Source organism: Stegodyphus dumicola, chromosome 8 (genome assembly GCF_044657685.1).
Source record: "Stegodyphus dumicola isolate Sdum_Otavi_A_Nest chromosome 8, ASM4465768v1".
Classification (NCBI taxonomy): domain Eukaryota; kingdom Metazoa; phylum Arthropoda; class Arachnida; order Araneae; family Eresidae; genus Stegodyphus; species Stegodyphus dumicola.
The window spans coordinates 80,549,525-80,563,770 of NC_140775.1; the positions used below are offsets into that span (position 1 = coordinate 80,549,525).

Consider the following 14,246-nt stretch of genomic DNA (forward strand, 5'->3'; position numbering starts at 1 on the left):
TGCTTTTTATGGATATTTGCTTATTTTTTTCAAATATCTATTGAAGAGCACTTAAATAAATAATGGTTCTGGCTTCCACTGAGACCACGTGTGCAAAAGACGCTGTTTTGGATAGCAAAGTACTTTAATTACAGTATTCAATAATATTTCTTGAATAAACAATCGTAAAAATTTATAAAATGATTTATTATTTATTGTTTATATTACTGTATAAGGTAATATTTATAAATATTATTTTAAAAACATTTAAAGTGTATTGATGCTATGCGATTTTGCAAGATAACGTAAGTTTTACAATGTTATTAACTTTATGAGTTGTAAAGTACAATTTTAGACAAATATTCTAAAATGTCTGCATTTACCTTTTTTTGACAATAAGACCCTAATGTTATAAGAACCCAGCAATAACGGTATGCCCAATTTCGATACTTCTAAATATATACAGTGGACGCTTGTTAATTCGAATTCGGATAATTCGAACTAATCCAAAGGCCCCAAAAAACTTGTATTGGAATTAATGTTAAAATAACTCAACAATTCGAACTAAATTTTTATCACTTCGGTTGATTCGAACTAAAAGTTTGACATCCAAAAAATATTTTCCATTGTTTGACAGAGAAAATACACATTGTATTTATTATTTTTTGGGGTGTCAAAATCATTTGTATTTCCTTTCTGTGTAAAGAGGCACATTCCTAGACTATTGCAATTCCAGTAAATGTTAGTGGCTCTTCTCCTACTTATCAGTGCTTAACGGACAAAGCTCCCTGCTCTAATCTGTTTCCTTGGATTTATTTAGAACCCTTTTTGTATGAGTCGGGGTAGAGGTAGAATCATTTGTTTATTTGTTATCAACTTTCTTAAATTTTCAGAAAAACCAGTCTTTACTACAGATTTTAGGGAGCTGCTTCGTTAATGTGCTCTAGTTTTCCTTTTTTAGTGTGTGGTGTGAAAGTGTAAAAATAGAAAAATCTAAATTTGCTAGAGGAAGGAAATATATGAGAAATGCGTCCCAAGAAGATCCAGAAAAAGCTGTACTGGTATGGTTCCAGGCTAGGTCTCAAAGTTTTCCGATAAATTGACCCCTATTGCAGACGAAAGCTGATAAATTCGAAAGCCAAATGGGTATTGAAGATTTTAAATATAGTGATGGATGGCTCCTTCGATTTATGTCAAGGCACAATATTTATTATCACACTATATGTGGCCAAAGTTCTGGTGCAAACGAAGACATATGCTCTAATTTCGGTAGGAAACTGCCAGTGCTTTTCTCTACTTACCTACCGAAAGATATTTTTAATGTGGAAGAAGCTGTTTTTTTATAAGCTCGCAAAAACCATGCATTTACCAAGCAAGGCATTGCATTTTAAAGAGGATACTTGCGTACGAGTTAAAAGCAGTAAATAGAAAATTATAGCTTTAGATTGCGCTAATATGGGTGGTAGCGAAAAGCTTAAATTATTAGTGATTTCAAACTCCAAGAATTCACTGTGTTTTAAAGGAATTTGAACACTGACAGTTGATAATGTATCCAATGCAAACAAAAGCACGGATGACACGAGACATCTTCAGTAACTGTATAAAAGCAATAGATGGGCAGTTTTTGAGGAAAAAGAGTGAAATTCTCTTGTGGATAACGCAACCTGCCAGAATAGCCTTCCAGAAATGAGTTCCATATGGGCTGAATATTTGTCGCCGAAAACAGCTGCGAAGCTACAACCAGTGGATTAAGGAATCATCCAGAATTATAAACTCTGCTGACAGCTATAAATTACGCCGCATGAGATACTTTTAAATAAAGCACAATTAGTAATTGCTTTCGTCATGCTCAGTTCATGCAAGCCGAATAGAACAATCATATCGAAGAATATGATGCTATTGCTACAGCTTTTTTTCCTGAATTCAAAAATTTAAATGTGAAAACGTTACTTTTTGTGATTATGTAAAGACGAAGATTTGGAAGTCTCTGGAAAACTGAATGACGATGATATAATAAAAGCTATCCGAGAAAATGAAAAAGAAGAGACCTTATCGGATTCAGAAGAGAATGCAGAGACTATTAAGCGTCCTAATGATTAAGCCATAGTGGACTCTACAAAATTTCCGAAAGCATGAATTCCGATTGAACCATCCTCTGAAAATGAATTGAAACGTTTACTTCAAATTGAGAAGCTGGCTGAAAGCTTTAGGCATAATAAAATAAAAAAAAAAAAAAAAAAAAAAAAAAAAAAACCAATCATTTTACAGTTTTTCACAAAAATGTAATTCATATTTTTAATTAAAATTTACTCTCTACTGTATATTTTCTGCTTCATTTTTATGCTTAAGGTAAGTCTTTACTGTTTTTTAATATGTTTAATATTAGATAGCATTAGTATAATATATATTTTCTGGAGTTATACATTCTTGGAGATTTTTAAGTCTTCAGTAATACACTTTTAAAGTTACATTTTCTCTTCACATTGGATAATTCAAACTCTTTTCTGAGAAACTTTGAGTTCGAATGAACTAGAGTCCACTGCATAAATTTGTGCTCAAAATATAAACTCCACTTCCATCATTTACACATGAAAAACCTCAAAATTCTAACTTTTCCTGCTGTTGACTTAAAATAAATTTGCAAAATATGCAATACGATCATTACAACGTTAATATCATGAAGTGCTTTGACTTACAGTTGAAACAGATCGAGATGGATGGCCGACACATAATATGGTGGAACTCTGCAAAGGTTATGAACACAGAGCGGAGTATTATCAGTATTGCAATAACAAATCAGATGAGACTATGAGAAAATTAGAAGCTGATGATCATGACGCTCAAATTGGTAACCTGAAGGTAAGTACTACAAGATCTTTAAAACACAAAATTACTTATGCACTTATATTCCTTTATATGGACACTATTAGCCATTAAAATTGCTACACCATGAAACAAGCGCACAAAAAATTTGAAATTTGCGCGAAAGGTAGAACACACTCGGATATGATTAGATAGACCCTTTACAGATAGACCCTGGCATAGAGCTGAATTTGCGCGGACTGTAATACCGTAACGGCTATTCGAAGTCTGTTCGACTCCGTACAGGTTCCATTGTTGCCAGAGAAAATTGCTGAAGATACTTATTTCTGGATGATGTGCCTTGAAATTACCTGAAATTTCAATCATTTCATCATCACATCATATGCACATTACAGGCAACAGTAATAAAACCTGGATGTAGTATAACAAGTCAGACTGACTGAACTGCCTATTTTTCACTCAGAAATTATATTTATTTGTTGTCGTGTTATATTTACTTGTCTTCTGTATTGGAGGTTATATCTCGCGTAAGAAAAGAAACTCATACCAATACATCTCAGATTTCGATCGCATAAGAATCATAGCTTACCAGGATTAAGGATTATCATACCACAAATCTGCTGTTTGCATTAATCGAGACGCAATGACTATTATGAATATTTGCCATCGAAGGGTTTAGGAGAGCCATATCGCTTGACGTGCGGGATCTCAACGCGCCCCCCACCCCACATGCCATTATTCGAGACAACAAATATCTTGTCCGCATCGCTATTAACGAACTTACAATCACATCATGACCCTGGATCAGAAAATTCGATAATTTGCACAGCACCAGTATTCTCATATAAGGTGCAATGACTACTACAGAGCCAGTGACCTTCATCAAAGCGTTCATTGCTTCCAACTTCCCTTCACCTTTGCAGCATAAGAATCAGAACTTACAGTGTTGCATTTAGTGACGCATATGAACCAATGATCCATGACCTTGTGTATTTTGACGAATCTTGCTTTTGTTTAAAGTCTCATGGTAGTCGTATTCGTGTGTGAAAGCATTGAGGGAAATAAATGTTAGAAGCTTTCATTCTTTATTATCATGCCGACCTAGCGCCTCGATAAATATGTGGTACCACCAATTTGCATATGTGAAAGTTCGCATATGTAACACTTTGACCAGCCACCGCTACATTATTCAGATTTCAACATCCACAGCTGCTCTATAACATAGGGGTCTCCATTGTTCCACTTTTAAACATGGCAACGCGAGGCTTCATATTGCTTCCATTATCCTAAGATTCCTCAGTATTTAAGGGGTTCGAATCTTGTTTTGGGAAACGTGTTCTTCAGATCTCTCACCGTTTGAGAACATGTAAATGATTACAGAGTGATTGCCATGACAGGGCTTGCGAACCAGTTTTACAGATAGACCCTGGCATAGAGCTGAATTTGCGCGGACTGTAATACCGTAACGGCTATTTGAAGTCTGTTCGACTCCGTACAGGTTCCATTGTTGCCAGAGAAAATTGCTGAAGATACTTATTTCTGGATGATGTGCCTTGAAATTACTTGAAATTTCAGTTATTTCATCCTTTCATTGTCCTTAAAATACATACGACTATGTTTACTTTCCTTCATAATGTGGAAATTTTTATGGCTAGCAGCGCGCTTCTGTTCTCTAATGAACATCCTGTTAAAAATGAAACTTTTACTGTGTTTGTAATGAGTATTGATATATATATATATATATATATATATGACTTTTTTAATCCTACGGAAAGATTCAAATTTTTTATTACAGAGAAAAGTTAGTTTTTCAGAATTTTAAATAATTTTCGTTACAAGTTCCTTACATCGCAAATAAAATAGCATTTCATAATGCAAACATTTTGCACTCTTTTTGAGGACTCGGAAAACAATATTTTAATTAGATTAAGAAAAATATATTTTCTTAATCTAATTAAAATATTGTTTTCCGAGTCACAGACACTTCACATACTAAAGTTCCAGTAAAATTACATTACTTATGTAAAACTGTAGAACATTCATCTAATTCTACAATTGTTAACAGGATGAAACGGTAGGTAAGCAGATGTTATACAGAAACGCTGCAATGCTTCTAAAAGAAACTGCATCGTCAATGGAACCTTTTCTCAATGAAGCCAAAGGTAACACTGAAATTTTCTCTCCATTTTAGTTTAAAAACTTTTATGCAAAATTGTCCGAAATGTTCTGAAGAAAATATGTTGAGTTGTATTAACTGACGACGATAAACTTAATAGTCTTTATTGATTTCAGTCATTATAAATATAACGTTTACTCTTTCATGGTTTTCTTTAATATCAAAAATCTCACCATACTTGTTTTATACTCACAAGAACAAAATATAGAGTTTTCACAGTGCGATTCACTCTTCATCCAAATGTTGCTCTTGCTTCCTATTGGTACTCAACGCCCGTCATTTAAGCATAAAAACTAAGCACTACCCTCACTCGTAATTAAAAACGTGTATGCAGGTTATGTAAAAAGTGTATATGTAATAAATTCTCATTTATTTGTTGCACTACTTCCAATAGGTATAGAAATGATTTCCATCGATGTCAACATATGCATCTATATGTCATCTAAGGTTTTCCTTTGGGTACTTGGAGCTATTAAATGTATATATTATGTCTACTAAGAGCTAGTTTCAGCAATTTACAGCATACCTGTCCAAAAATAATTATCAGTAATATTTACAATAATATCTCAACTTACTTTTTCCAAAATATCGTCTGCTTACGTGCAGAATTTTCTATGAAGTTAATAGTTTGCTTAAACATCTAATGTCAGTGATTCGAAAGCTGAGCAAAATATAACAATGAAGTTTTGGTGTAAATCGGAAGAAAACAATGCCTGAAATGTTTGAAACTTTGCCTAAAGCATACGAGGATCAAGCATTAAGACATTCCAATATTTTGCTTTGGTACAGATGATTGCGAAACATGGTGGGAGAAAAGAAAGCAAAGAGAAAACACTGCAGTTCTGAAACACCCTAGCATGAAACTTTGTCACCAGATATAATGCTGTTTAAAACATCGCGGATTTTAAAACATCGTCTTAGATAAAATCGTGGTAAAAAAATAAAGCATCTAAAAGTCATCGCATGACGATAACATTGCAGTCATTTGCATTTCAGGCTTTAAAAACTGTAAATGTATACTTGCATGATGCTTTGCGAAAGCAAGAAGGAATGAGGAATATTTTTACCTCTATATTTCATATTTTTGGATTATTTAATAACTGTTCGCTAGAAAAGCAAAAACCTTAAGCATTAAAAAATTGAAAATAAGAGGAAAGTTAATGCTACGCATAGTAACTAACAGAATTTTTAATTTTAAAGGTCATAATTTAATTCAGTTCCTATGCAATGTTGTATTAGCAGTTTTTTTTTTATGAAAAATATAGTCTAAAAATTCTTACAAAAGGGAAGGTGAGTAACTGCATGAGGTTACCTATATTGAAATTGCTTAGTTACTTATCAGGATGCAAAATTATTTTCTTTCGATTTCAATGCGAATATACATTTAGAAGTTTTAAAGCCTGAAAATAACATGTCTGCGATGTTATCATCATGCAATAATTTGTAGGTGCTTTATTTTTTTACTACGATATTATCTACGACGATGTTTTAAAAATGCGATGCTTTTCATCCACTTTATTTTCGACAGCTAAATTTTATGCCATGATGTTTTAGACCCTTCATAGTCTCGAAAGGCCGAGAACATTGAAAACATAAGACAACGGTTGCAGAAAAATCATTACCTGTCTCTTTTAACGAGATCTAATGAGATTATTATTGATAATAATAATGACACTGCTCACAAAATTGGCACAAGAAGGCCTTGATATTTTTTTCCTTGTTTTGTCTTTGATGTATTGGCCTCAAAATGGAAATAAGATTGAATTCTTCAAGTCATGGTCTAATATAAATTATACGCACATTAATGCTCTAGTTTTTCAGACAAATTGTGACCGGAGATGAAACTTGGCACTTTGCTTATGATCCTGAGATAAAATGGTAACACTTGCTTGCCTAAGATTCACCTCGGCGACAGAAACTTTGGTTTCAGAAATTTCGAGTAACGACCATGTTGTTGACCTCTTTTGATTGTAAAAGAATAATTTCACAAGTAATTTGTTTCTGAGGAAGAGATGATGGGCATTGCATTTCATAAAGACAAAAATGACAGCCTTTTGAAGAGAATTTAGTATTTTATCCTGAAAAAGCTAGATCAAATAACTGTTTTCAGTTTCATAATCACGCACCGTCACACATTCCCTTCTCGTCAAGCAGTTTTTCTTAAAGTGTCACAATATTCAACCACTTTTCCTTATTAACGATATTTAGTACCTGCAGACCACTTTGTCTTCCCTAAAGTGAAGTCTAATGTCAAATCTATGAAGAGATTCTGAAAACCGAAATCAGAGTCTTCAACAATATTTCAAAGGATTAGTTCTGTAAAGGAATCAAATAGCTGTATGAAAGTGATAAGCGCTGCATAAATTTACAAAGATTGCATATTGAAGGTTGAGAAGAAAGAATGTTCTTTTCTTCAAAGTATAATTTTACGAATGTACAAACCCAGTCCTAAAATTTTTCAAATGACTTTTGTGTGAGGATTAACTGCACTTCATTTCTTCTCTTAGAAAACGTCCAAATGACGGATAGCGAGAGTTCAGTGAGATTTTAACATTGTGAGAATATGTTTTATATTAATACTACTGTAACTACATTCAATGCACAGCACCTTTTGAGATACTTAATAAATAAAAAATCTTCAGAACTGAAGGATTTATGTATTAGGTGTCTCAAAAGGTGCTACTTGACAAGCTTAATATGTGATGCTAGCTACTCAGCAGAAAATGTAAGAAAAGTAACTTTTTTGTATAAAATATACTCACTCGGTTGCATTCAGATCTTGTAAAATCTTTATCTTTTAATTTACAATATTTTATTGCATATTAATTTGAACAATGGGCCGCTTCAAAATCATATACGTTCCAAATGACTTATAAATATCAAGAGCATTATTTACAATGTCATATGCAAATGTCACAGTGTCAGGGTTACAAGCTACTACGGGATTACGAACCAACGCCATCTTACTGCATCAGGAAAGCATTTCTATGCGTTTCAGAGTCATCTGAGTGCCCCCAACCCCTCCTAGAGGTTTGTAATTATTGTGCTAAGGTACCCTACAAACGTATCAGTAATATAATGAATGAAAAACATTTCTAACACCAAACATGATATATTTTTGTTAGGGAATGATTACATAGTGACACATAGCAAGATTTTTAGAAAATTGTAACGGAAAGCTAGGAAATGCTTTTTGTCACCCTCAGCAACTTATTTCATATATGATTGGATACTGAATGAGCAAAGGAAAGAAACATAAGATGGCAAGAACCTCCATGATTGGATTCGCTGTAGTTTATTCTTTATAAATTATTTTTAAAAACTATGTGTCATTTTCTAACAAGTTTATGGTAAAAATATAACTAAGATAGCTTTTACTTTGTTTTCCAAGAATAAAGTAGTTCTCTTTCATTAATTTTCAATAAAGTAGACAAAACTGTATTTTCTAGATCATATTTTTCATTTTTATAGATGACTCCATAGTATATCATATGAGGAGATCTCAATCTTTGCCTTCAACCCTGAACGCTTTAACAGATTTTCGAACCAGTCACGGACATTACATGGATATGTCAGGAATTTTGAAATCAGGTAAAGCTGCGTAACCCAAAATTCGCAATTGTTTTGGCTTAACCTTTAAATATTCTTTATAATATGTTCCAGGAAGCTACGAAAGCTTAATTAAATATTACAAGAAAAGCCTTAAATTTCGCACTTTGTTACAACTGTCACCCACAAAAAAATTTCTTTTCTTTTACCTAATTTTTCATTTCAGGCTCTGATTGCGGCAAACAGTTTGATTTCAAAGTTTTCATGTTTTCTTATGTATTATGACAATATGAACCATTCTCTTAAAAAGGTTTTTCACGCTTCACGAAAGTATTATTTCTTTGACAAAGAGCCCTTTCGTGATTAACGAAAATGAACGAGCTGATTTCTGTCTAATATTTTCCTTCACAGCCAAAGTTTTATATTTTCATTCTAATCTACTTTACTTTGCCAGGAAGTTAAATCCAGATCAGCTGTTTCGAAGTTCCTAGCCGCCTGCAAATTATTCTTAAATTTTGATGTGTAAGACTTTAATACGAAACTGGAACTTCGTGACATCTCTATAATATAAGTTATCACCGCAGAAAATGCATATTTTTTTTAAGTCTTTAAAGCCAGAAGATTGTTAGTTTGCCTAATTTTATGATTCGATGACTCATCTAAAATTGAGTTATTTAATACTTTTATGAGTGTAGTACTTTATCGGCAATAAAAAGTTTTGGGTATCATCAAAACACGTTTTAATTCGTTAAGTAATTTTGAAAAGCGGGAAATATTATTACTTTTCTAAGTCGGACATATTGTTCACGTGCTAATTCGCGTTGAGCGAGAATTTTCTCTAAAGCTATCTGTAATCGAGTCAGTTACTCCCAATAATCCTGTATTATGATTTTATTGATTAGAGTCAATTTAATAAAGTTTCTGAGAAATAAAGAATAATTACTACTGGCAGTGAAACTTTTTCAGGTGATGATTTTTCAAGACTAAAGCCTCATCAGTTATTTATCAAAGAAAATATCGATAATCGGCTGCCGTCATACACAGGAGCAGAATTTCTTAATGATTCCTTAGCTAGCGGCATTTATGTATCAATGATTTTTCGTAAGTATATGGTTAATTATTGCTAACAATTTGTGATTTCTTTAAAAAAAAAGCATACCATATATTTCCAAATATAAACCAATAGACAGATTTTATTGCGAAAATTCAACCAAACTGTAAAACTGCCAACTTAAAAACCGGTTTTTTTTTTTTTTTTTTTTTTTTTTTTTAATGTTCTTGAAACTTTTCAAAATTTGGGGAAATTAAAATTTTATTTTCAGAATAAGTCATCTATTAGCATGCGATATCGCATAGTTCTTTTGGTTTATACGAAACGAAAGGGGTGACTTGTTTAATATGTTTATTTAACTTATAAGGTATATATATATCTCCAGCTTTCCTAGCCTGCCTTCGTGGTGTAGTGGTTCTGCACTCTGGGCCGGTATTCCAGAGGTCCGTGGTTCGTTTCCCGGCGAAAGCATTGCTAATTTTTCATCTCTCCGGCCTCAAAATAACCTAATGTCTCTACAAGCCACCGCATTTCTTAGTCTGAAAATTATCACTAATATTTTGAATAAATTTTCGTTTTATAGATGGAACAAAAATAATTAAGTTTAAATTTTGCAAATATTGTGCCCTTTCTTAAATTTTTCTAATACAGCGTACTTTAAGATACGCCGGACAAGTTCACTTAATATTTTTATTTGCGCTTTTGCAGCTGAGGATGATGGTTCGGTAAAACCATCGAAATTATTCCTGTGAAAATATGAAAATATAACGCTAATTTTTGTTGTTTGACTTCTAAATTAAAAAAAACTGTACTTTGGTTTGCAGAAGTTGTAACACTACACTGATCTGTGTTTGATTTTATGCATTAAATTAAAGATTAAACTAAAATTTAAAAAAAATCAGACTTTAGCTAATTAGTAACTTTTGTGCCTAATTAGAAGTGACTATTATAACTGCATAAACGTTTAATACACATGAGTTAAATTATGTTCTAGCATGTTACACTGCTAAATAAAATGTGGAAGTAATAATGTACGTAACAAAAGAAGGATATAATGACAGATGAACTTTCTTTAAGAAAATGGTAAGAACAAAACTATGAAATGAAATCCAGGGGGGGGGATGAGGAAAAGGCTTAAAATCATATAAAATTGTACATAAATATAATTTATTGCATACAGTAAATTATAATATTTATGAGTAATTTTCAGTTTTACAGCCATCTAGTTAAAGATTTACGATCTTAGAAAGCAAAGCAACGAAACATATCTTTATACATATTATGCTTGTAATCTTTGCAACTATAGTTGATTTACGGAACATAGATTTAGATTATCCAAGATTTCTTCAGGTATCCTTATTCATTCCTATTAAACAGCAAGCTGCAACTCAGTAGCATACCTAGAAACTGTTAACGCCGCTTTATTTTATCATATTCCAAGCATTTACCATACATATTTTACTTAACATACTTGAATCTATTAACACATCTAACCAGCTGTGTTTTCTTTGAATGGGATAATCTGCCGTAATATTAAAATTTTAATAATGTCTGACTGCTACCACAAAAATTAAAAAAAAAAATTCTTCTTCAACATTAATGTCCTAATGAAGCATTGAGGATTAAGAAGAGATCAATACAATGCCAATAACTATAATTAATTTAACTAAAATTTCTGCATAGCAGATAGAGTTCTTTCGTATTCAAGGCAAACGTTACTGCATGTTCTTTTCTCGGGTCATATGTGATAAATAGGATAAGTCTTAATTTTTTTAATTGACATTTGAATAATCTTTCCTTATTCCCACATTTAATCCAGCTTTCAATGAATAAAAATAAAATTTTTTCCTGAAAATATTGAACCGTTTCTAAAAAGTTTTACAAGAAAAGCAATACTTATGCCTTATCCAAATAATCAACAAGAGTTCCCAAATACCTCATTGTCTTAAATATTTGATTACTTATCAGCCCTAGTAGTCCCTATTCGGGCGGCACGACTTCAAATAAATGACCGCGATTGGTTTATGCCAATGCAAACCACCCTGTTCTTGCTTACAGTGGCCTTAGCAGTTTCGTGACATTTTGCTAACGATTAAAATGAGCAAATCAGTAACAAATAATGGTCAGTCTTTTTTTTTTTTTGTGTGTGTGTGGGGGGGTATGTTCTATAATTGTATTGTGGTTTTCTCTTTATCATTCATGCATTTTTAGAACTAATTCTAAAATATGATAGATGATAAGAAATTTCAGTTTTCTGCAATGGTTATACAGTTTGATTAATTCCTAACCTTCCTATTGTCCGTCAAGTTATAGATTATTATTTTTAATCGTGTTGGTTGAATGTCGTTGAAAATGCCGCAAAATGCCTCTGCATAGTAGTATTTAAAAACCACCGAGTGTTAAAGGCAACTACATTCCTCTTTATTTCCGTTGCCATAAATGTCAGCCTGCCAATTTTCTCTCTTCAAGGGCTTAAGAAATGTGGTTTAGGCCAGGATAGAGTATTTTCAGTACATATGCCCTCCTCCGTATAAATTTAAATAGCAGAACAGATGCAAGCTTTAGCTTACCGATTACCCATTGCGTGATGATGATTATGAGTAGTTCCATCCAAGATTATTATGCTGCAAGATTTATTCTTCCCGTCCAGAAATCTTTGAGCGTGTGACATCAGTGATTCAGAGCCTGACTTGGGGAATTAAATGTAATTGTGTCTATGTTTCTCCCACTTCTGTAAATGAAATGTTGTCATTGAGCTCCGAACGTTGGGAAGAGCCTAACCCTTTTTTCTCTTCTCACTTATACTCCTTTTGCCACAGAGTGATAACTTTCTATTCCTTTACATTTAAGACCTTAATGAGTTCTGTAAAAATAATATTACCGATGTCAACCGACGGTCAAATTTTGACTGAACTTCTGTTTTTTTAAATCGCCTGCACGAAAAAATTCCGGATTTGCCTAATTTTCTAAAGAACGAGATTTGGGATTTCTTAATTGACAATGCATTTTAACTGCATACGTAATGAATATTTTGAACTACTGTCTTCCCAACAACCTGGTTAGATTTTATAAAGCAATACTGCTGAGTTTTGCACTTCTCAATCATTCTTATTAATTCTTCTTTCAACAAATTAAATTGTTTCATTTTTTAAACTTAAATAATATACAAATATAAACTCAGAAATTTTAATGGTATTGAAATCGTTCATATATATATATATGGGCAATTAGGAAATATCCAAGTTGTAATGGAATCTTAAAAATACTTCAGAAAATTTCATTGATTTCTTATTTGCCTAAGAAAAGTCGCAAATATGTTTCTTAAACAATTTACGCGAGAAATCACTTCTAAAAATAAGCATTTTGATTCTGAAGTGCTTAATTTTCTTACTCTCAGTTTAATAAATTTGTTCTTAATTTGAACTTACGCTTAATACAGGACACTTTACTTCTAATATATTAAATAATGCATTTCAAACTGAAGTTTATGTAATAAATCTTTCGGAAAGGAATTTGAAAAGAAGTCCTGATCTCTCATTAGGAGTCTTTTGTGTTAGATAAAAGTTTGCTGATTTAATTTTTTGTATTTTATTTGTAGCTGAGGAAAATGAAGATGAGAAACTGGAATGCCTGAAAACTGGCATGAGTCAAAGTCAAAAGGAATTACTAGAATACCTGTACGCTTTCAAACATGGCTTCAGGACCATTTCGGATGTGGAGGAACAATTCAAGTCCTGGTACGAGAGATACCGTTCACATGGAGAAAAGCGAGAAAGTGAACTTCAATCAGTAAGGCTGGCTTATGAAGAAGCCCAGAAAATAGCAGTAGCTAGCTCTTCTAAATGGAAAAATTTTATTCCACGAAAGCCGAAGAGAAAAGAGTCAAAAGTAAGTAGCAAATTAGTTTCTTATAAGAAAAATTTCATTGTTGGTTTTATCAGGATTTTTTATATGTACTATCTGTAAACTAGTTTTCAGAAAGGACTAGTATTCTGCGAAGTATGTTTTGTTGAAATCGTCAAATATATCGGAAATATTTTCCAGATGTTTTAAAGATATCTTAAACCTTGTCATGTTTAACCATTCTTCTTATTCATAAAATTTCTATTAGACTGAGGCTCTTATATAACGGTAATAAATAAAAATGCATTATGAATATAATACTTTAAATATACGGCTATTACGTATCGTATACGTTCATGTAGCATCTGTAATTTTTATTTAAGATTTCGAACCAAATTTTCAGATGCGGATAATACACTGGTCATTCAGTTTCTAAATACGATAGTTTGCACTTATCCTACTACGGAACTCCACTACGGAAAGCATATAATAACTCTTATAGGATACAGCATCTGAACAATGTAAGACAAGCAGAAGTACCTAGAGTTTTATGCCTTGTGAAGTACGAAACTGCCTTGCTTTTCTTAAGACATCCGTTTGAAAAGAGTTAGTATTGGCTGAAGCTCCCGCTGTTACTCGAAATTATTAAATACTTTCTTATACATTTTAGCTGAGAATAACGTGCCTTTTTTAGAGGTACTACTTTTTATAATTGTAAATTTAAAGGAAAGTCACCTAAAGTATTTTAAGTTATTCTCGATACTCAATCAAGCTTTTAGTTTGTAAGTTTCCTCTGTAACCGAGCCACCAAGAGTCGGCAAATAA

The 14,246-nt window shown here is 32.4% G+C and overlaps 1 protein-coding gene across 2 annotated transcripts in view; it reads left to right on the plus strand.

The window, feature by feature from the left end:
* Positions 1-14,246, plus strand: part of LOC118201569 (uncharacterized) — an 87,536-nt gene that overhangs the window by 27,178 nt on the left and 46,112 nt on the right. For both annotated transcript variants that reach the window (XM_085822038.1, XM_035373687.2), the window contains exons 5-9: positions 2,678-2,838; positions 4,868-4,964; positions 8,450-8,569; positions 9,494-9,628; positions 13,177-13,466. In XM_085822038.1, coding sequence (XP_085678164.1) covers positions 2,678-2,838; positions 4,868-4,964; positions 8,450-8,569; positions 9,494-9,628; positions 13,177-13,466 — 803 coding nt within the window. The remainder of the gene's footprint in view (positions 1-2,677; positions 2,839-4,867; positions 4,965-8,449; positions 8,570-9,493; positions 9,629-13,176; positions 13,467-14,246) is intronic.